The sequence below is a fragment of the Oncorhynchus kisutch genome, linkage group LG18 (assembly GCF_002021735.2).
Source record: "Oncorhynchus kisutch isolate 150728-3 linkage group LG18, Okis_V2, whole genome shotgun sequence".
NCBI lineage: Eukaryota > Metazoa > Chordata > Actinopteri > Salmoniformes > Salmonidae > Oncorhynchus > Oncorhynchus kisutch.
In genome coordinates this window covers 69,268-93,493 of record NC_034191.2, presented here as the reverse complement: position 1 = coordinate 93,493, position 24,226 = coordinate 69,268, and the positions used below count along the sequence as shown (strand labels likewise).

At 48.3% G+C, this 24,226-nt stretch overlaps 1 protein-coding gene across 1 annotated transcript in view; it reads left to right on the top strand.

The window, feature by feature from the left end:
- Nucleotides 1-777: 777 nt before the first annotated feature.
- Nucleotides 778-24,226, top strand: part of LOC109909351 (Down syndrome cell adhesion molecule-like protein 1 homolog) — a gene marked incomplete at its 5' end in the record, with an annotated part of 41,409 nt that continues 17,960 nt past the window's right edge. Inside the window, 12 exon segments of the mRNA XM_031796279.1 lie at nucleotides 778-999; nucleotides 1,001-1,109; nucleotides 1,204-1,323; nucleotides 1,438-1,614; nucleotides 9,385-9,590; nucleotides 9,936-10,032; nucleotides 10,517-10,645; nucleotides 10,972-11,139; nucleotides 11,255-11,325; nucleotides 11,523-11,763; nucleotides 21,230-21,376; nucleotides 22,045-22,200. Of these exon segments, the coding sequence (XP_031652139.1) occupies nucleotides 778-999; nucleotides 1,001-1,109; nucleotides 1,204-1,323; nucleotides 1,438-1,614; nucleotides 9,385-9,590; nucleotides 9,936-10,032; nucleotides 10,517-10,645; nucleotides 10,972-11,139; nucleotides 11,255-11,325; nucleotides 11,523-11,763; nucleotides 21,230-21,376; nucleotides 22,045-22,200 (1,843 nt within the window).

The following is a 24,226-nucleotide window of genomic DNA, read 5'->3' as shown; positions in this document are numbered from 1 at the left end:
CTCTCTACCTCTCTCTCTACCTCTACCTCTCTCTACCTCTACCTCTCTCTACCTCTCTACCTCTCTCTACCTCTCTACCTCTCTCTACCTCTCTACCTCTCTCTACTTCTCTACCTCTCTCTACCTCTCTCTCTACCTCTACCTCTCTCTACCTCTACCTCTCTCTACCTCTCTACCTCTCTCTACCTCTCTACCTCTCTCTCTCTCTCTACCTCTCTCTCTCTCTCTACCTCTCTCTCTACCTCTCTCTCTACCTCTCTCTACCTCTCTACCTCTCTCTCTCTCTCTCTACCTCTCTACCTCTCTACCTCTCTCTCTCTCTACCTCTCTCTCTACCTCTCTCTCTACCTCTACCTCTCTCGACCTCTCTCTCTACCTCTCTCTCTACCTCTACCTCTCTCTACCTCTCTCTCTACCTCTCTCTACCTCTCTACCTCTCTCTACCTCTACCTCTCTCTACCTCTCTCTCTACCTCTACCTCTCTCTACCTCTCTCTCTACCTCTACCTCTCTCTCTACCTCTCTCTACCTCTCTACCTCTCTCTACCTTCTCACCTCCTCTCTCTCTCCACCTCTCTCTACCTCTCTACCTTTCTCTACCTCTACCTCTCTCTACCTCTCTCTCTACCTCTCTCTACCTCTCTACCTCTCTCTACCTCTACCTCTCTCTACCTCTCTCTCTACCTCTACCTCTCTCTACCTCTCTCTCTACCTCTCTCTCTCTCATATGTATGTATCTGCTTTCCTACCTTTCTGTCGCTCCCTTTTTTAAAAACCTTTTCCTCTCCTCTTATTCTATCTCTCTCTCCCTCCTGTTTTCCATCTCTCAGTGCCCCCTCTGATCCAACCCTTTGACTTCCCCCCCACCTCCATTGGGAAGCTCATGTACATCGCCTGCGTGGTGTCGTCTGGCGACATGCCCATCCACATCACCTGGCGTAAGGACGGCCAGGAGGTCGCGCCCTCGTCCGGCGTCAACATCGAGACCAAGGAGTACATGAGGCTCGCTGCAGATCGGCAAGGTGTCGCTCAAGCACAACGGCAACTACACCTGCATCGCTAGCAACGACGCCGCCACCGTCAGCTCTGAGAGGCAGCTCACTGTCACAGGTGAGACAGGGCCGGTTGACTGACAGACCGACAGACAGACAGATAGACCCGCCGTCAGGCTCCAGGTTTCATCTTCTCCGTCCCCTCCCTACAGTGCCTCCTCAGTTTGTGGTCCAGCCCAATAACCAGGACGGGATCTATGGCAAGGTGGGGGTCCTCAACTGCTCCGTGGACGGATACCCGCCTCCCAAAGTCATGTGGAAGCACGCCAAAGGTACCCATCCCCACCGGTCAATTTACGGCATTTGCCAGTACTGTTCACTCTAGCCATGTATATATAATATAGCTGGTATATGACCTTGACACTCACCGCTCAACCCCTCCGTAGGTATAGGGAACCCCCAGCAGTATCACCCAGTGCCTCTGACCGGTCGGATCCAGATCATGGGGAACGGCTCCCTGCTGATTCGTCACGTCCTGGAGGAGGACCGGGGCTACTACCTCTGTCAGGCCTCCAACGGCGTGGGCTCCGACATCAGCAAGAGCATGGTCCTGACGGTCAAGAGTGAGTCTGACCCGCAAGCTTGACCAAACACTCTTAAACACACACACATACTGGGTGGGCTCCGACATCAGCAAGAGCATGGTCCTGACGCTCAAGAGTGAGTCTGACCCGCAAGCTTAACCACACACACATACTGGGTGGGCTCCGACATCAGCAAGAGCATGGTCCTGACGGTCAAGAGTGAGTCTGACCCGCAAGCTTGACCACACACTCTAAACCACACACACATACTGGGTGGGCTCCGACATCAGCAAGAACATGGTCCTGACGGTCAAGAGTGAGTCTGACCCGCAAGCTTGACCACACACTCTAAACCACACACACATAGTGGGTGGGCTCCGACATCAGCAAGAGCATGGTCCTGATGGTCAGGATTGAGTCTGACCTGCAACTGGAGCACGGCCACACTTTCCCAACCACACACGAGGGCGAAAGTTAGCCTAGCGGTAACAGCGTCGGGCCAGTAAACGAAAGGCCGCTTTGTTCGAATACCTGAGCCGACAAGGTGAACGATCTGTAAACGTGCCCTTGGGCGAGGCACTTAACCCTCGTTTGGCCCAAGAGTGCTGAACTACTAAGGCTGACCGTATAAAGGAACACATTCGACCGCACCTACCTGGTTTATGTGGCAGTAAAAACATGCCGCGCTCTCAACCACACACGTGCTGGGCGAGTTTGACCAGCAAGCTGACCACGCAGTGAGGGACATAAACAAGGTACTTGGTCACTTATCAAAGAAAATGAGTTAATAAATCTAAGGATTGTTACTCCTCTGGGTTCAACAAAGGGGTTTATTTGTTTTAGCTTCATTTAACCAGGCAAGTCAGTTAAGAACAAATTCTTATTTTACAATGACGTCCTAGCCCCGGCCAAACTGTGCGCCGCCGTATGGATTTGAACCAGGGACTGTAGTGACGCCTCTTCGACCGTTGCGCCACTAGGGAGCCCTAAGGTTTAATATACCTTAATGGTATAAAGGTCACGGCTTTGTATTGTATCCCACTTAAGATGGCTGCCGTGTTGGGGAGCACTCTGTTGGGGAACACTGTGCTGGGGAACACTCTGCTGGGGAACACTCTGCTGGGGAACACTCTGCTGGGGAACACTGTGCTGGGGAACACTCTGCTGGGGAACACTGTGCTGGGGAACACTGTGCTGGGGAACACTGTGCTGGGGAACACTGTGCTGGGGAACACTCTGCTGGGGAACACTGTGCTGGGGAACACTCTTCTGGGGAACACTCTGCTGGGTAACACTCTGCTGGGGAACACTCTGCTGGGGAACACTGTGCTGGGGAACACTCTGCTGGGGAACACTCTGCTGGGGAACACTGTGCTGGGGAACACTGCTGGGGAACACTGTGAGCCTAGTGTATCAGTCTTCTTCTTCTGCTCTCTCTCTCTCTCATCACTCAGCTGGCTATACTGACGCACAGAGTGAGAGTGACCGTGGACAGACAGATGATACAGGAGAGGAGAGACAGAGAGAGAGAGAGAGGAGAGAGAGAGAGAGAGAGAGAGAGAGAGAGAGAGAGAGAGAAAGAGAGAGAGAGGGAGAGGAGGGAGAGGAGAGAGAGAGAGAGAGAGAGAGAGAGAGAGAGAGAGAGAGAGGAGAGAGAGAGAGAGATTGATTTTATGACTGTAGGGATCAGTCTTCAAAAAACACTTTGTCTTTAATCATTATCTGCAATCAATCTGTCCAACCTGCACTGGCCTTCAGTGACTTTAGCATCTACAAACACACACACTCACACACCTTTGCCCTCGTGGTGTTGATAAACTGCTCTTGCCGTGTATGTTAGCCTCTGAGGCCTCTGGCCTGTGTCTAGCCATAAATAGCAGACTGTCCTCCTATAGCACCTTTACAGGCAGCAGAGAGGTTTCCCACTCACTCACTACCTGACTTTATCTTGCTCTCACTCGTTGTTGCTCTAGCTCTCTCCTCTCCTTCGCTCACTTGCTGTGTATGTGTCTCACTCTGTCTCTCTGTCTCTCTCTCTCTCTCTCTCTCGGTCTGAGACGGTGTTAGTGTTATTGATTGAACCGTTCCTCTCCTCTGCCTCCCTCAATTCTGTCCGTTTCACTCGGCAGAGAGAGGGAGGAAAGGAGAGAGGGAAGGATGAATAAGTGATGAAAACAAAACAGCGGATCTCCCCTCAGATCGATTGTGTGTGTGTGCATGCACGTGTGTGTGTGTGTGTGTGTGTGTCTGTGTGTGTGTGTGTGTGTGTGTGTGTGTGTGTGTGTGTGTGTGTGTGTGTGTGTGTGTGTGTGTGTGTGTGTGTGTGTGTGTGTGTCTGTGTGTGTGTGTGTGTGTCTGTGTGTGTGTGTGTGTGTGTGTGTGTGTGTGTGTGTGTGTGTGTGTGTGTGTGTGTGTGTGTGTGTGTGTGTGTGTGTGTGTGTGTGTGTGTGTGAGAGGAGTAAGGGAGGAGCTGAAGAGGATGGTGTGTGAGTGATTGAAGAGGTGGAGAGGGGGATAGATAGAGTGAATACCTTTCTGGGTGCTCATTCACCCAGTCCCCGTCATACAGAATACGAGAGAAGAAGGTGTGCAGTTCTTAACACAAAATTTTTATTTCACCTTTATTTAACCAGGTAAGCTAGTTGAGAACAAGTTCTCATTTACAACTGCGACCAGGCCAAGATAAAGCATAGCAGTGTGAACAGACAACACAGAGTTACACATGGAGTAAACAATTAACAAGTCAATAACACAGTAGAAAAATAACAATAAAATGTTTTAGAGAGTCTATATACATTGTGTGCAAAATGCATGAGGAGGTAGGCGAATAATTGCAATTTAGCAGATTAACACTGGAGTGATAAATGATCAGATGGTCATGTACAGGTAGAGATACTGGTGTGCAAAAGAGCAGAAAAGTAAATAAATAAAAGCAGTATGGGGATGAGGTAGGTAAATTGGGTGGGCTATTTACCGATGGACTATGTACAGCTGCAGCGATCGTTTAGCTGCTCAGATAGCAGATGTTTGAAGTTGGTGAGGGAGATAAAAGTCTCCAACTTCAACGATTTTTGCTCTTCGTTCCAGTCAAAGGCAGCAGAGAACTGGAAGGAAAGGCGGCCGAATGAGGTGTTGGCTTTAGGGATGATCAGTGAGATACACCTGCTGGAGCACGTGCTACGGGTGGGTGTTGCCATCATGACCAGTGAACTGAGATAAGGCGGAGCTGTACCTAGCATGGACTTGTAGATGACCTGGAGCCAGTGGGTCTGGCGACGAATATGTAGTGAGGGCCAGCCGACTAGAGCATACAGGTCGCAGTGGTGGGTGGTATAAGGTGCTTTTGTAACAAAGCGGATGGCACTGTGATAAACTGCATCCAGTTTGCTGAGTAGAGTATTGGAAGCCATTTTGTAGATGACATCGCCGAAGTCGAGGATCGCTAGGATAGTCAGTTTTACTAGGGTAAGTTTGGCGGCGTGAGTGAAGGAGGCTTTGTTGCGAAATAGAAAGCCAATTCTAGATTTGATTTTGGATTGGAGATGTTTGATATGAGTCTGGAAGGAGAGTTTCAGTCTAGCCAGACACCTAGGTACTTGTAGATGTCCACATATTCTAGGTCGGAACCATCCAGGGTGGTGATGCTAGTCGGGCGTGCGGGTGCAGGCAGCGAACGGTTGAAAAGCATGCATTTGGTTTTACTAGCGTTTAAGAGCAGTTGGAGGCCACGGAAGAAGTGTTGTATTGCATTGAAGCTCGTTTGGAGATTAGATAGCACAGTGTCCTAGGAAGGGCCAGAAGTATACAGAATGGGGTCGTCTGTGTAGAGGTGGATCAGGGAATCGCCCGCAACAAGAGCAACATCATTGATATATACAGAGAAAAGAGTCGGCCCGAGAATTGAACCCTGTGGAACCCCCATAGAGACTGCCAGAGGACCGGACAACATGCCCTCCGATTTGATACACTGAACTCTGTCTGCAAAGTAGTTGGAGAACCAGGCAAGGCAGTCATTAGAAAAACCGAGGCTACTGAGTCTGCCGATAAGAATATGGTGATTGACAGAGTCGAAAGCCAAGGTCAGGTCGATGAAGACGGCTGCACAGTACTGTCTTTTATCGATGGCGGTTAAGATATCGTTTAGTACCTTGAGCGTGGCTGAGGTGCACCCGCGACCTGCTCGGAAACCAGATTGCACAGCGGAGAAGGTACGGTGGGATTCGAGATGGTCAGTGATCTGTTTGTTGACTTGGCTTTCAAAGACCTTAGATAGGCAGGCAGGATGGATATAGGTCTGTAACAGTTTTTGTCTAGGGGGATGACCCCTTTGAAGAGGGGGATGACCGCGGCAGCTTTCCAGATGATATGAAAGAGAGGTTGAACAGGCTGGTAATAGGAGTTGCGACAATAGGGGTTGCAACAATGGCGGCGGATAGTTTCAGAAATAGAGGGTCCAGATTGTCAAGCCCAGCTGATTTGTACGGGTCCAGGTTTCGCAGCTCTTTCAGAACATCTGCTATCTGGATTTGGGTAAAGGAGAAGCTGTGGAGACTTGGGCGAGTAGCTGCGGGGGGGGGGGGGGGGGGGGGGGGGAGCTGTTGGCCGAGGTTGGAGTAGCCAGGAGGAAGGCATGGCCAGCCATTGAGAAATGCTTGTTGAAGTTTTCGATTATCATGGATTTATCGTGGTGACCGTGTTATCTAGCCTCAGTACAGTGGGCAGCTGGGAGGAGGTCCCTGAACAGTTGCATATCACGGGGACTATTCGATGCTATTGCAGTCCGCCACAGAATGTTTTTGTGCTGGTCGAGGGCAGTCAGGTCTGGAGTGAACCAGGGGCTATATCTGTTCTTAGCTCTGCATTTTTTGAACGGAGCATGCTTATCTAAGATGGTGAAGAAGTTACTTTTAAAGAATGACCAGGTATCCTCAACTGACGGGATGAGGTCAATATCCTTCCAGGATTCCTTCCAGGCCAGGTCGATTAGAAAGGCCTGCTAGTGTTTTAGGGAGCGTTTGACAGTGATTAGGGGTGGTCATTTAACTGCGGACCCATAGCGGATACAGGCAATGAGGCAGTGATCGCTGACATCCTGATTGAAGACAGCGGAGGTGTATTTGGAGGGCCAGTTGGTCAGGATAACGTCTATGAGTGTGCCCTTGCTTACAGATTTAGGGTTGTACCTGGTGGGTTCCTTGATGATTTGTGTGAGATTGAGGCCATCTAGCTTAGATTGTAGGACTGCCGGGGTGTTAAGCATATCCCAGTTTAGGTCACCTAACAGAACAAACTCTGAAGCTAGATGGGGGGCGATCAATTCACAAATGGTGTCCAGGGAAAGTATGACATTACTTTGCAGGCTATATCTGCAGTAGACTGCAACTCCTCCCCCTTTGGCAGTTCTATCTTGACAGAAAATCTTATAGTTGGGTATGGAAATCTCAGAATTTTTGGTGGCCTTCCTGAGCCAGTATTCAGACACAGCAAGGACATCAGGGTTGGCAGAGTGTGCTAAAGCAGTGAGTAAAATTAACTTAGGGAGGAGGCTTCTGATGTTGGCATGCATGAAACCAAGGCTTTTTCGATCACAGAAGTCAACAAATGAGGGTGCCTGCGGACATGCAGGGCCTGGGTTTACCTCCACATCACCCGCGGAACAGAGGAGGAGTAGAATGAGGGTGCGGCTAAAGGCTATCAAAACTGGTCACCTAGAGCGTTGGGGACAAAGATTAAAGGAGAAGATTTCTGGGCGTGGTAGAATATATTCAGGGCATAATGCGCAGACAGGGGTGTGGTGGGGTGCGGGTACAGCAGAGGTAAGCCCAGGCACTGTGTGATGATAAGACGGGTTGTATCTCTGGACATGCTGGTTGTAATGGGTATTGTCACTGCATGTGTGGGAGGTGGGACAAAGGAGGTATCAGAGGTATGAAGAGTGGAACTAGGGGGTCCATTGTAAACTAAAACAATGATAACTAACCTGAACAACAGTATACAACGCATATTGACATTTGAGAGAGACATACAGCGAGGCATAAAGTAATTGCAGGTGTTGATTGGGAGAGCTAGCTAAAACAACAGGTGAGACAACAACAGCAAATCAGCGAACACAACAACAGCAGGTAAAATGGCGATGACTAGGCAGAGAGGGTTGGATTAACTACACACAGAGCCTGAGTTCGCGGCTGGGGCCAACAGATTAAAAAAATTATAAACAGAATGGAGTACCGTGATTAATGGACAGTCCAGCAGGCATCAGCTATGTAGCCAAGTGATCATAGTGTCCAGGGGGCAGCAGTAGATGGAACAGGGGAGCCCCACTACGCTAGCGACACAGCGTTTAAAGTTAGTAGCGTCTGCTCCGACGGAGGCCGGATGAAGGCACAAGCGGATGGAGTATTCGTTGGCAAACCAGTCGTGGTGGTGCGGCGGGGCGCCGTGTCAACAGAGAATCCAAGCCAGATGGTGAAAGAGGTATTGTGGAATTTAGTTTGCTAGCCGGGAGATGTGCCTGGCTCACGGCTAACTGGTGCTAGCTTCGTGGCAGTGGCGTTAGCCACTATATCCAATCGGTAGCAGCGGTGATCCGGTGCCAAGGTCCAGAGTTTACAGCAAGGATCCGGTGGAGTTTTGGGCTCTAGCCGTGTATGAGTGGGGTTCGGGTGAACAGCTGAGTAGGCCGGGAGGTGGGCCTCAGGGAATAGCTTCTGTACTAGGTGCCACGGTGAGTGAAAGCTAGCTGTGAAGTAGTGGTCCAGGGATTATGGCAGGAATCTGGCGTTGTTGTGGAGAGGCAGTCCGATATCGGTAGATAAGCGATATTGGTAGACAGGCGAGTATTATCCAGGCTAAAAACAGGGCTGGTATCTGTGCAGAAGGTAAAAGCCGCTAGCAGTGGCTAACAATGACTAAATATCTTGTAGCTAATTAGCTGGTTAGCTTCTGGAGATTCTTGAATGTGTTCTAAAATTGAAAATAATAGCGATTCCGTATCACATTGGGTGAGGCAGGTTACCGGAAGGTATAATCGAATAAAAAATTGAGAAGAGATTCAAAATAAATTGAAATATATATACAAAAAAATATGAAAAAATACAAAAGTACACGAGAGGACAAAACAAACACGTCTTCACTGCTACGCCCCATCTTGGAAGCTGCTTTATCGTGCAGAGATACTTTATCGTTTCCCAAAACCATAAACGTCATCTTTAGCGCTAAGATCGTTGTTCCTCCATTGCCTAATGGACTAAAACTTTTACCGCGGTGGGCTAAATCAGGGCCACACAAAGTGATTCTTGGTAGTCTTAAACAAATCTACTTTGAAAGAAAAGTGCACACCTCACACACATTGTTATGGGCTCATAAAAAGAAGACACCTGTACCATGTCGGATATTGCAACCCAATATTACACGTTATATACATCACAGAAGACTGAAATAAAGCAAAACAAAGAAACAACAGATTTTTTTTAATAGTTTTTTTTCTAATGCTATTAATGATAAAATTATGAAAAATATTAGTAACATTACACCCATGAGGCCACTAGGTCATTGGACTGCAGTAAACTTCTCTGGTTGAAAACACCCTATGTGGCATCGATATGAGTCCGGGGAAAAAAAAGTGTAAATAGGAACATTTTGGTCAAGAAGTCAGTCTTGTCCAAAACAGAGATTTGCGACCGAGGCTAAGATGATCTAACTCACTCTGCCCCTATTTCCCTGTCTGACTCTGTCCCATTATTTCCCCTACTTTCCGCCATCCATCCCTTCATCCCGCCTTCATTCTTCCCTCCCTCGTTCTCTCTCCAGTCCCGGCAATGATCACGTCGCACCCCAACACCACCATGGCCATTAAGGGCCAGATTAAGGAGCTGAACTGCACGGCGAGGGGGGAATGGCCTATCATCATCCGTTGGGAGCGCGGTGACACGGTCATCGACCCCGACCGTAACCCTCGCTACGCCATCAACACCAGCCCCAACGAGAAGAGTGACGAAGTATTGTCTACGCTGAAGGTGAGTTACACACATATACTGTAGACATATACACACACACACACACACACACACACATGAACACGCACACACACGCACACACAAACACACACACACACATAAACAGACAGACAGACACACACATAAACACACAGACACATGCACCTTCATACTGTAGACACACACACACACACAGATACAAACATACACACAATATAGAGGGATAGGACATCAGATATAGCAAATGGAGGAAATGAGATCAGATGAGTGGTGTATGGAGGTGGATTTACAAAGTGTCTATCTATCGCTCTCTGACTCTCTCTCTCTCTCTTTGTGTGTGTGTGTGTTGTGTGTGTGTGTGTGTAGCTGAAACCAGCAGAGCGAGGTGACTCGGTCTTCTTCTCCTGCCATGCCATCAACTCATATGGAGAGGGCCGGGGCCTCATCCAGCTCACTGTGCAAGGTCAGTGGGTCAGACCACCACACAATCACCTATAGCAAAGTGTTTTGCGATGGAAAATGAAGTCCCTGTACAACCAGCCTGTTTCCTTCCGTTTGGTGCCGAGTGAATAAAGCCCTGTGTGACTAACTGCTTTGTGTGACATGAACCTGGAGAGAGAGACAATCAATACAGGACCACTTTCTTTCACACTATGCTTATGTTCCATTCCCTCTACACGCTTAGAATTTGATTTGCGATCTACAACCTAAAAGGGTGGTTCGGCTGTCCCAATAGGAGAGCCCTTCGAAGAACCCTATTGGTTTTCAGGTAGAACTTTTTTTGGTTCCTTGTAGAACCCTTTCTACATAGGGTTCTACATGGAATTATTCTACCTGGAACTAAAAAGGGCTCTCCTAAGAGTGTATATTTCTCCCTTACACCTTTACCATTTCCTTTCCTCCTCTCCCTCTTTCTCTCCCTCTTCCTCTCCCTCTTTCTCTCTCAGAGCCCCCAGACCCTCCAGAGTTGGAGGTGAGGGAGGTGAAGGATCGGAGTATGAACCTGCGCTGGACCCAGAGATTTGACGGCAACAGCATCATCACCAGCTACGACATTGAGTACAAGAACAAGACAGGTATGCCAGGGGACAGCGGGGGTTAAACTGGGGATTGACTGTTAGTCAGTACTGAGAACATAACTATAACCGACTAATGCATTTTCTCTCTTTGGTGCACACACACACACACACACACACACAAACATGCATACACACGCATGATCTGTCTCTCTCTCTCTCTGTCTCTCACACACACACACACACACACACACACACACACACACACACACACACACACACACACACACACACACACACACACACACACACACACACACACACACACACACACACACACACACACACTCTCTCTCTCGCTCTCTCACACTCACCAACACACACAGATCCTTGGGAGTTGAAGCATGCCACCCGTAAGATCTCCCCCACCAATAACCAGGCCAACATCGTGGATCTACACCCTGCCCAAATCTACAGCATCCGCATGTTCTCCTACAACAAGATCGGACACAGTCAAGCCAGCAAGGAGCTCACCATCAGCACAGAGGAAGCACGTGAGTCCAGCACAACCACACACACAGACACACACACACACACACACACAGATATCGATGAGATGACCTTGGATGACCCGAAGAAGAGTGCCTATCTCTCTTTTCCTCCCTCCAGAGCCGGATGGTCCTCCTGTGGAGGTTTTCCTCCTGCCTATGACCTCGCAGAGCATCCGCGTCACCTGGAAGGTAAAACCACCTGTCGATTCAAGATGATCAGAGACATCAAAGCAATGTGAAATGAGACACTGAAATTGAACACCTGGAATCACATAAAGATCACACATCTGATCGTGCCGCATTACATCCTGCCTCTACAATGCAACACAATCAAATGTCGATGTTACCCTCTTTCCTTCTCTCTTCTCCCTTTCTCCCTCCTCTAGGCCCCCAGGAAGGAGCTTCAGAACGGGGTGATCCGGGGCTACCAGATCGGTTACCGTGAGAACGGGCCTGGCAGTAACGGCCAGTACAGCATCGTGGAGATGAAGGCCACGGGGGACAGCGAGGTGTACACCCTGGACAACCTGAAGAAGTTTGCCCAGTATGGGGTGGTGGTCCAGGCCTTCAACAGGGCCGGCACCGGCCCCTCCAGCTCTGAGATCAACGCTACCACACTGGAAGATGGTAGGGGGACGTGCAACACGCACGCACGCGTAATCCTTTGTCGATGTCCCGATTTATTTTCTTAGCAGGAGCCCTGATGTAGGCGTGTTGGAGTAAAATAGTGTTCTTACACTGTTCATACGAGTCAGACATTCACAGAGACGGAGATAGATAGATAGAGGGCCAAACATACCTGATCCCCTCTGCCATTGTCACCCTCCTCACCTCGTCTTTGAACATTCCCCGAGTGATTCTTTCCCCTTCGCTATGATATGTTTTAGATATATCCCGTGTAACTTCATCTCTAACCTTTCTCTCGCTCTGTGTCACGCTCTCTCTCTGTCTCACTCCCCCATCTCTCTCTCTCTCTCTTTCTCTCTCTCTCTCTCTCTCTCTCTCTCTCTCTCTCTGTCTCACTCCCCCATCTCTCTCACTCCCCCATCTCTCTCTCTCTCTCTCTCTCTCTCTCTCTCTCTCTCTGTCTATCTGTCTCACTCCCCCATCTCTCTCTCTCTCTCCCCCATCTCACTCCCCCATCTCTCTCTCTCTCTCTCTCTCTCTCTCTCTCTCTCTCTCTCTCTCTCTCTCTCCCTCTGTGTCTCACTCCCCCATCTCTCTCTCTCTCTCTGTGTCTCACTCCCCCATCTCTCTCTCTCTCTCGGTGTCTCACTCCCCCATATCTCTCTCTCTCTCTCTGTCTCACTCCCCCATCTCTCTCTCTCACACACTCTCTCTCTCTCTCTCTGTCTCACTCCCCCAACTCTCTCTCTCTCTCTCTCTCTCTCTCTCTCTTTCTCTCTCTGTCTCACTCCCCCATCTCTCTCTCTCTCACACACTCTCTCTCTGTCTCACTCCCCCATATCTCTCTCTCTGTTGCACTCTCTCTCTGTCTCACTCCCCCATCTCTCTCTCTCTGTCACGCTCTCTCTGTGTCTCACTCCCCCATATCTCTCTCGCTCTCTGTCTCACTCTCTCACTCCCCCATCTCTCTCTCTCTCTGCCGCACTCTCTCTCTGTCTCACGCCCCCATCTCTCTCTCTCTCTCTGTCACACTCTCTCTCTGTCTCACTCCCCCATCTCTCTCTCTCTCTTTTCCGTGCTCTCTCTCTGTCTCACTTCCCCATCTCTCTCTCTCTCTGTCACGCTATCTCTCTGTCTCATTCCCCCACCTCTCTCTCTGCCGCGCTCTCTCTCTGTCTCACTTCCCCATCTCTCTCTCTGCCGTGCTCTCTCTCTCTATCACTTCCCCATCTCTCTCTCTCTCTGCCGCGCTCTCTCTGTCTCACTTCCCCATCTCTCTCTCTGCCGCGCTCTCTCTCTCACTTCCCCATCTCTCTCTCTGCCGCGCTCTCTCTCACTTCCCCATCTCTCTCTCTCACTCTCTATCTCTCTGTTGTGCTCTCTCAATTCAATTCAATTCAAGGGGCTTTATTGGCATGGGAAACATGTGTTAACATTGCCAAAGCAAGTGAGGTAGATAATATATAAAGTGAAATAAACAATACAAATTAACAGTAAACATTACACATACAGAAGTTTCAAAACAATAAAGACATTACAAATGTCATATTATATATACAGTGTTTTTAACAATGTACAAATGGTAAAGGACACAAGATAAAATAAATAAGCATAAATATGGGTTGTATTTACAATGGTGTGTGTTCTTCGCTGGTTGCCCTTTTCTCGTGGCAACAGGTCACAAATCTTGCTGCTGTGATGGCACACTGTGGAATTTCACCCAGTAGATATGGGAGTTTTTCTAAATTGGATTTGTTTTCAAATTCTTTGTGGATCTGTGTAATCTGAGGGAAATATGTCTCTCTAATATGGTCATACATTTGGCAGGAGGTTAGGAAGTGCAGCTCAGTTTCCACCTCATTTTGTGGGCAGTGTGCACATGGCCTGTCTTCTCTTGAGAGCCATGTCTGCCTACGGCGGCCTTTCTCAATAGCAAGGCTATGCTCACTGAGTCTGTACATAGTCAAAGCTTTCCTTAATTTTGGGTCAGTCACAGTGGTCAGGTATTCTGCCGCTGTGTACTCTCTGTGTAGGGCCAAATAGCATTCTAGTTTGCTCAGTTTTTTTGTTAATTCTTTCCAATGTGTCAAGTAATTATCTTTTTGTTTTCTCATGATTTGGTTGGGTCTAATTGTGCTGCTGTCCTGGGGCTCTGTAGGGTGTGTTTTTGTTTGTGAACAGAGCCCCAGGACCACCAGAGCTCCAGGTTCATCTCTCTGTAGGTGATGGCTTTGTTGTGGAAGGTTTGGGAATCACTTCCTTTTAGGTGGTTATAGAATTTAACGGCTCTTTTCTGGATTTTGATAATTAGTGGGTATCGGCCTAATTCTGCTCTGCATGCATTATTTGGTGTTCTACGTTGTACACGGAGGATATTTTTGCAGAATTCTGCGTGCAGTCTCAATTTGGTGTTTGTCCCATTTTGTGAAGTCTTGGTTGGTGAGCGGACCCCAGACCTCACAACCATAAAGGGCAATGGGCTCTATGACTGATTCAAGTATTTTTAGCCAAATCCTAATTGGTATGTTGAAATTTATGTTCCTTTTGATGGCATAGAATGCCCTTCTTGCCTTGTCTCTCAGATCGTTCACAGCTTTGTGGAAGTTACCTGTGACGCTGATGTTTAGGCCAAGGTATGTATAGTTTTTTGTGTGCTCTAGGGCAACAGTGTCTAGATGGAATTTGTATTTGTGGTCCTGGTGACTGGACCTTTTTTGGAACACCATTATTTTGGTCTTACTGAGATTTACTGTCAGGGCCCAGGTCTGACAGAATCTGTGCATAAGATCTAGGTGCTGCTGTAGGCCCTCCTTGGTTGGTGACAGAAGCACCAGATCATCAGCAAACAGCAGACATTTGACTTCGGATTCTAGTAGGGTGAGGCCGGGTGCTGCAGACTTTTCTAGTGCCCGTGCCAATTCGTTGATATATATGTTGAAGAGGGTGGGGCTTAAGCTGCATCCCTGTCTAACCCCACGACCCTGTGTGAAGAAGTTTGTGTGTTTTTTGCCAATTTTAACCGCACACTTGTTGTTTGTGTACATGGATTTTATAATGTCGTATGTTTTACCCCCAACACCACTTTCCATCAGTTTGTATATAGCAGACCCTCATGCCAAATTGAGTCGAAGGCTTTTTTGAAATCAACAAAGCATGAGAAGACTTTGCCTTTGTTTTGGTTTGTTTGGTTGTCAATTAGGGTGTGCAGGGTGAATACATGGTCTGTTGTACGGTAATTTGGTAAAAAGCCAATTTGACATTTGCTCAGTACATTGTTTTCATTGAGGAAATTTACGAGTCTGCTGTTAATGATAATGCAGAGGATTTTCCCAAGGTTACTGTTGACGCATGTTCCACGGTAGTTATTGGGGTCAAATTTGTCTCCACTTTTGTGGATTGGGGTGATCAGTCCTTGGTTCCAAATATTGGGGAAGATGCCAGAGCTAAGGATGATGTTAAAGAGTTTTAGTATAGCCAATTGGAATTTGTTGTCTGTATACCATCAACACCACAGGCCTTTTTGGGTTGGAGGGTTTTTATTTTGTCCTGTAACTCATTCAATGTAATTGGAGAATCCAGTGGGTTCTGGTAGTCTTTAATAGTTGATTCTAAGATCTGTATTTGATCATGTATATGTTTTTGCTCTCTATTCTTTGTTATAGAGCCAAAAAGATTGGAGAAGTGGTTTACCCATACATCTCCATTTTGGATAGATAATTCTTCGTGTTATTGTTTGTTTAGTGTTTTCCAATTTCCCCAGAAGTGGTTAGAGTCTATGGATTCTTCAATTACATTGAGCTGATTTCTGACATGCTGTTCCTTCTTTTTCCGTAGTGTATTTCTGTATTGTTTTAGTGATTCACCATAGTGAAGGCGTAGACTCAGGTTTTCCGGGTCTCTATGTTTTTGGTTGGACAGGTTTCTCAATTTCTTTCTTCGATTTTTGCATTCTTCATCAAACCATTTGTCATTATTGTTAATTTTCTTCGGTTTTCTATTTGAGATTTTTAGATTTGATAGGGAAGCTGAGAGGTCAAATATACTGTTAAGATTTTCTACTGCCAAGTTTACACCTTCACTATTACAGTGGAATGTTTTACCCAGGAAATTGTCTAAAAGGGATTGAATTTGTTGTTGCCTAATTGTTTTTTGGTAGGTTTCCAAACTGCATTCCTTCCATCTATAGCATTTCTTAATGTTACTCAGTTCCTTTGGCTTTGATGCCTCATGATTGAGTATTGCTCTGTTTAAGTAGACTGTGATTTTGCTGTGGTCTGATAGGGGTGTCAGTGGGCTGACTGTGAACGCTCTGAGAGACTCTGGGTTGAGGTCAGTGATAAAGTAGTCTACAGTACTACTGCCAAGAGATGAGCTATAGGTGTACCTACCATAGGAGTCCCCTCGAAGCCTACCGTTGACTATGTACATACCCAGCGTGCAACAGAGCTGCAGGAGTTGTGACCCGTTTTTGTTGGTTATGTTGTCATAGTTGTGCCTTGGGGGGCATATGTGGGAGGGAATGCTGTCACCTCCAGGCAGGTGTTTGTCCCCCTGTGTGCTGAGGGTGTCAGGTTCTTGTCCGGTTCTGGCATTTAGGTCGCCACAGACTAGTACATGTCCCTGGGCCTGGAAATGATTGATTTCCCCCTCCAGGATGGAGAAGCTGTCTTCATTCAAATATGGGGATTCTAGTGGGGGGATATAGGTAGCACACAGGAGGACGTTTTTCTCTGTTAGGATAATTTCCTTTTGAATTTCTAGCCAAATGTAGAATGTTCCTGTTTTGATTAATTTAATGGAGTGAGTTAGGTCTGCTCTATACCAAATTAGCATACCCCCTGAGTCCCTTCCCTGTTTCTCACCTGGTAGTTTGGTGGATGGGACTACCAGCTCTCTGTAACCTAGAGGGCAACCAGTGGGTCCGTCTCCTCTATACCAGGTTTCTTGCAGGATGACAATGTCTGTATTACCGATTTCTTTGGTGAAGTCTGGGTTTCTGCTCTTTAGGCCAAAGGCAGATCACCTCAGGCCTTGGATATTCCAGGATGATATAGTGAAGGCTTTTTGTTCCATAGAGTGTCCAATGTTGTTGGTCGTGGTTTGGCCTCAGGCCAGTAAGTGTGAGCAGAGCCTGCTGAGGATCTGGTACATGCCATTGGCTTGGGCGAGTGTGAGAGTGGGGGTTGGGACCGTTTGCCCGCTCACTACCTGGGCGTATGTGTGGCTTCCATGTTGAGGCCCTCTTTGCGGGGGTGGGGTGCATGGGGTGGGCAGGAGTGGCATATGTCTGATCTGAGGGGGCCTAAATGGGGTGTGGGCATGGTTGACGTGGGGGGGTGTTGATTGGTTGGGGTGGGGTGGGGGTGTGGATGTGTCTGGGTGTACTGTGGTCTGGGTGTAATTCCTCTTTGCGTGGGTCCTCTATGTGTAGGTGCAGGGGGGGGGGGGGTCCTGCAGGTCTGGGAGGGGGTCTCGCTGATCTGGGTGGGGTGTCTATTGATCTGTTGCTCCTGTGTGAAGTGTTGGGGATACGTTTGAGAGCGATGTCCTTTAGAGTCCGGGCAAAGGTGGGCACTGCTGCCTTGTAGAGGTGGACCTGGTCATAGAGGCTGTTCAAGTCCAGGGTGGAGTGGTGGGCCAGGAAAACATTTGGTTTTGAGGCACAGTCACGAGAAATACTTGCGTTTACCCGCTGTATTGTGGCAGGGTGGAAGTATTTTCGTGGTAGCAGGGTGGAGATAACCACTTGTGCATTGGGGAAAGTAGAAGAAGCCTTTTCAATCACTCCCTTCAGTGCTGTGGCCACCCTTTCCTGCTGTGCTCTCAGGTCGTTTGTGCCTGTGTGTATTATTATGTGGCTAGGTGAGCCTAGTTGGTCCTCAGACAGAAGGTCGAGGGCGCGCTGGGTGTTTGGACACCAGAGTTTAGACACGCTGTGTTTGGGAAAAAGTTTTATTTTCTTCTATATATTTCCCATTTGAGTCCATAAGTAGTACAATCTGTGTCTTGTGTTTGTCCTCAGTGGGTGTGGGGGGGTTGTCAGAAGGGCTATCAGGGTGGCTGACAGGGGGGGTGCTCAGAGGGGGTGAGAGCCGCTGGGCTTGGGGTTCTTCAATTGTCTGTTCTGCTGTGATGTCGACTCTATGGTCAGGGTCTGGTGTGGACTGTTCTGCTGTGGTGTCGAGACTTTTGTCAGGTGCTAAGGTGGGCTGTTCTGCTGGCTTCTCTGTGGGGGTGGCCACCTCTCTAGTGGGTTGTTCTCTGTCTCACGCCGTCCCCCTCAACCTCTCCTCTGTCCCCCTCACCCTCTCCTCCATCCCCCTCAACCTCTCCTCCACCAGCAGTCTGATCCTCTCCTCTAATGCTCTGTTCTGCTCCTCTTTCTCCTGTTGTAGTTGTCTCACCACTGTCCAGAGTGCAGATATCTCTCTCTCCACCTCCAGCATTCCAGGTCTGGTTAAGGGGGTGTTGTTGTGCTGGACTGTTGTCTGGGTCTGTGCTGACTGAAGTGTAATCACCTGCTGTTCCAGCTCCACCTGCCTTACCTCCAGCTGGGTGAATTTGTCCTTCATTTCAATGAGGGAGTGGTAATCTGTGCTGGGAGTTTGACTCTCCGCTGGGGGTGGCTCGTCTGTGGGGTTACATAATGAAGAGGTCTGGTCTGACCCGCTCGGGGTGGGGGTATCTTTATCAAGGGAGAGCTTCTCCTGCTGGGCTAATTCTTTGATTAGGTGAAAGTCCGCTGAAACTGTTTGGGGTTACCCTGTACCATTACTGTTCCGGACTTATAGATATTTATATTACCTGACTCAGAGTCCTCGTTATCAAGTATTCTGAGTTTCCACCCCTCGTTAACCCCCCCTCTCTTAACAAAGGGGTAGTGTGCTAATATAGCACTGTGCCATGCCAGGGGATGGTTTGTGTGGAAGATATGGTTGCTGATGTTCCCATTTTTGTAATAGGCTGCAAAAAGTGTCTCTTGATTTTCCATAAGGAGCTTCATTTTGTAATCTTTTCCTGATTTATCATTCTTTACATGCACAGGGTACTGTATTTTAATTACCTCTGAACAGCAGGAGGGAGCTTCTAAGGCCTCTCCATTTGGTTGGGGTAGACTATGTGACTCTCCTGCCATTGTTGGGCTAATGGGCTTTGACACCTCTCACTTGACACGTCGGTGCTAGTTGAAGCTGTATCAATCAGGCTTGGCATAATTATGTTAGAATTCAGTCCTTATAAAGTAATGTTGTGTATTTTTCTTCTTGGCTTTTGGAAGTAAAATATAGTTTCAGACTAAACATTACTCACTCAGTTCCAGGTTGGATGGTGTTTTTCAGGTTTCTGTTGTTTTCCAGAGAATTTGCTGTATAGGGTAATAAATCCTGGTGATTCCGTAATTCCGTCCAAAATCAGGTTGTAGGTTTTAAGTTTGGACTTGAAGTAGGGGTTATGTTGTAGAGGGTAGGATCCAGTATGTGTTCCTGACAAAAAATCCAAGTTTATCTAACTCTTAATCTATCTTTTTTTAAGAAAATGCTGAAAAATGCAGGAGCTCATCTGATCCTGACCTCTCTCTCTCTCTCTCTCTCTCTCTCTCTCTCTCTCTCTCTCTCTCTCTCTCTCTCTCTCTCTCTCTGTCTCACTTCCCCATCTCTTTCTGTCGCGCTCTCGCTCCCCCCCATCTCTCTCACTCCCCCATCTCTCTCCCCCATCCCTCTCTCTCTCTGTGTCTGGTTGATCTCTAGATGGGCGTCTCTCCAACTCTCTCCTGTGTATTCCTCCTCTATCTCTTATTGTTTCTCTCTTCCTATGAAATATGAAAACACACACACACACTCACAGCCTCACAACACACACACACACACACACACACACACACACACACACACACACACACACACACACACACACACACACACACACACACACACACACACAGACACACAGACACACACACACAGTTGGCTGAAGCCCCATTGGTCCAGAGCATTGCTCTTCCCAGTGGCTGTCTCCGTGGTGACAGTGATATTGATGGCCATTATGATAATAGTGATAACAACAAGCATACTAAAAATAATTCTAATTAGCTTGTCTCTCTCTTTCTGTTTGCTTCCTGCCGTAATTATCCACAGCTGAACGCATTGTCTCCCTACTCCCTCTTTTCATATTTTTCCCTTCCCTCATTCCCTCTTTCAACTCCCTTCCTCTCCTCCTATGCCCACATACCCTGCTCTCTCTCTATCTATCTCTCTCTCTCTCCTCTCTCTCCTCTCTCTCCTCTCTCTCTCTCTCTCTCTCTCTCCTCTCTCTCTCCTCTCTATCTCTCCTCTCTCTCTCTATCTCTCTCTCTCTCTCTCTCTATCTCTCTCTCCTCTCTATCTCTCTCTCTCTATATATCTCTCTCTCTCGCTCCAAAAGACACCTTTCATTTGTCTCTCTGCCACGACTCCCTCTCAAGCTGCCTCACATCTCTCTCTCCCACCCACTCTTTCACTCCATTCTCTCCTCCCCTCATGTCTGTTTCCATGTTCTCCTGTTTCTACTCTATTCCTCTCCCACTTTTTCTCTCACATCCCTGTCTCTCGTATCGACCCCCCCCCCCTTACCCTCTCCCTTCACTCCCCTTTGTGTGTATTGTATTCAAGGTGAGTGGTAAGGAGTAGGTTATGATTGTGTCAGGCCCTGGATCGGTAACGTCTTGCTGGCTGTTGGAGTTCAGTCCACTGGGGGTTGTGAGCGGAGATGGACCCTCAGACCTGATAACACAAACCTCTCATGTCTCCTCTCCCTCCCTCTCTCCCTTCCTAACCCCATTTCCTCCTCCGCCACTCCCTCTCTCCCCACACCAGCTGCGGCTTCCCTATCGTTGCAGGCCAACTCTCCCTCTTTCATTTCTCTCCCTCTCTCTCTCTCTCTCTCTCTCTCTCTCTTTCCGTTCAGTCGGCCTTCACCCACTCGTCCTGTTCCCCTCTTTCTCTCACAAGTCCAGATCTGTTCATCCTCAATGGTGGCGTTGTTCGCCCCGTGAAAGCCCGTTGGTCAGTGAGCCACGGGCAGCTGATAGATAGAAGGGGCACCTGGGAGAAGTGAGACAGAGGAGCCGTTTTACGCCAACACATCAGAGAGGACATTTATTTATTTAGAGTCATCCCTCACGTCTGATGTCAGGTTAGGCATTTAGGCTCGTCGAGGGTTTGAGTTGTGTTTTTACATGTCTTGGTTTTTACTACTCGGTGTTTTAAGGATCGTAAACTTCCTGGGGGGGAGGGGGGGGATTTCCTAGACACAGACTAAGCCTCGTCCTATTTTAAAAAGCGCTGTCATTTGGGATTCTTCATTAAGCTTGCTGTTAAGCCCAGGACTTGGCTAAATCTATGTCCGGGAAATTGTCCCTTGCTGTCGTGTTTGACATGTAGTATTTTGATGGGTTCCGATAATAATCTCTTCCCCTCCCTCCCTTTTCCAGTGCCCAGCCAGCCGCCCCAGAACGTGCGGGCCATCTCGGTGACATCAGACGAGGCGGTAATCACGTGGGCGGAGCCCCCGCGTCTGACGCTGCACGGCGTGCTGAAGGGCTACCGGGTGGTCTTCTGGTCCCTCTTCCCCGACGGAGGTGGGTGCTGTGGGGGTCCGACGTACCCTCTCCCGCACACACGGGCACAAGGCCACACGCAGAAAAACTATCCCTGCTACGCCTTTCACATCTGACCTCTGGCCCCTCCACCATGAGTCCAAGAGTCGACCTCAGGGTTTGACCTTTACCCTTTCAACCCTCAGCCCTGACCGCTACTGATACCTAGGCTGGTTTATGTGCCAGACCTCATTGACTGGTCTTCCTTGTAAAACAAAAAAAAGATTTTCTGGTTAAATAAAACATTTGCTATTTAGTGAATCCCTAAAACCAACCCCAACCACCAGCCTGCCATCCCTACTATTTTCAAAGAAAATGCCAACGAAACCCTAAAATAGCTAATCATACCACGAACCTGAACCAACTCAAAGCATCTCCACATGCAGCGATGCTGTATGAGGGCCATGCGCCGTGCTCAGTTACCCGTCTGTATCTTTGTGTGTGTGTTGGTGTGCTTGTGGTTCTGTTTGGAAAGCTAGTCATGAGGACTTGATCATGTCCTTTCCCAATTGTCCAACTCCATCCTGCTCGTCCTCTTTCCTTTCCCTTGGCCTTTTGCCCAACCCTATACACTTTTCATTCTATTGCCCTCTTCCCCTCCATCTCTCTCTCCCTCCATCCCTCCATCCCGCTCCCTCTGTCTCTGTCAGAGTGGGGAGAGATGCAGAACATCACGACAACCCGGGAGCAGGTGGAGCTGAGAGGGCTGGAGAAGTTCACTAACTACAGTGTGCAGGTGCTGGCCTACACCCAGGCTGGGGATGGGGTCAGGAGCAATGTCCTGTACATCCAGACCCGCGAGGACCGTGAGTACACCCCCCCAACACACACACACACACACACCAACATACAGTGCATTCGAAAGGTGTTCAGACCTCTTGACTTTTCACAGGTTTTAGGAAATGTTTGCTTATGTATTAAAGATGGATCATTGAAATACCTTATTTAAATAAGTATTCAGACCCTTTGCTATGAGACTCGAAATTGAGCGCAGGTGCATCCTGTTTCCATTGATCATCCTCGAGATGTTTCCACAACTTGATTGGAGTCCACCTGTGGTAAATTCAATTGATTGGACATGATTTGGAAAGGCACACACCTGTCTATATAAGGTCCCACCGTTGACAGTGCACGTCAGAGCAAAAACCAAGCCACGAGGTCAAAGGAATTATCCATAGAATCCAGAGACAGGATTGTGTCCAGGCACAGATCTGGGGAAGGGTACCAAAACATGTCTTCAGCATTGAATGTACCCCAAAACACAGTGGCCTACATCATTCTGAAATGGAAGAAGTTTGAAACCAACAAGACTCTTCCTAGAGCTGGCCGCCCGGTCAAACCGAGCAATTGGGGGAGAACGGCCTTGGTCAGGGAGGTGACCAAGAACCACTCTGACAAATATCCAGAGGTCCTCTGTGGAGATGGGAGAACCATCCAGAAAGACAATTAGCTCTCCAGCACTCCACCATTCAGGACCATCCACCATTCAGAACTTTATGGTAGAGTGGCCAGATGGAAGCCACTCCTCAGTAAAATGCAAATGACAGCCCGCTTGGAGTTTGCCAAAAAGGCACCTAAAGGACTCAGACAATGAGAAACAACGGTCTCTGGTCTGATGAAACCAAGATTGTACTCTTTGGCCTGAATGCCAAGTGTTACATCTGGAGGAAACCTGGCACCATCCCTACGGTGAAGCATGGTGGTGGCAGCATCATGCTGTGGGGATGTTTTTCAGCGGCAGGGACTGGGAGACTAGTCAGGTTTGAGGGAAAGATGAACGGAGCAAAGTACAGAGAGATCTTTGATGAAAACCTGCTCCAGAGTGCTCAGGACCTCAGACTGGGGTGAAGGTTCACCTTCCAACGGGACAACAACCCAAAGCACACAGCCAAGACAACGCAGGAGTGGCTTCGGGACAAGTCTCTGAATGTCCTTGAGTGGACCGGACTTGAACCCGATCAAACATCTCTGGAGAGTCCTGAAAAAAAGCTGTGCAGCGACGCTCCCCATCCAACCTGACAGAGCTTGAGAGGATCTGCAGAGAATAATTTGAGAAACGCCCCAAATACAGGTGTTCCATGTTTGTAGCATCATACCCAAGAAGACTCGATAATGCTTCAACAAAGCACTGAGCAAAGGGTCTGAATACTTATGTAAATATAATATTTCAGTTTTATTTTTATATATATAAATATACATTTTCTAAAATAAAAAATAAAAACTGTGATTTTGGAGTACTGTGTGTAGATTGATGAGGGGAAAAAACGATTTTAGAATAAGGCTGTATTGTAACAAAATGTGGAAAAGGTCACTGTACACACAGAGGCATGTAGGCACATGTGTTGAGGGTGTGGCCTAATGCTAGACAAGGTGTGGGAGCCAGGGTTAGTGTGTGAGATGTGAGGGGGATGGATGGATGGCAGGGGGCTGGGCTGGGGGTTAGTTTGTGGGATGTGAGGGGGTGGATGGATGGATGGATGTCAGGTTTAGGAGGCTGAGGTTGCTGATTAATGCCTCTTTGTGCTGTGATGTGCCATTACCAGCACTAATGAGAACTAAGCCAAAGGGTGTGTGTTTGGGGGTCCAAGGGTGTGTGTGTGTGTGTGTGTGTGTCTACATCTATGTGTGTGTGTGTGTGTGTGTGTCACCAGCTCAGCACCCAGCACAAGGAGAGGGATTAATTATTTGTGGTTTAGAGAGATACATTTTGTGCTTACACTGGTGGGCTGTGGATTACGTCCGCCTCTTCCTCTCCTCTCCTCTCCTCTCCTCCCTGGGGCAAAACAGGGGTAGGGGCCGGGGTTTGGAGACGGAAGGAGGGACTGAAGAGAG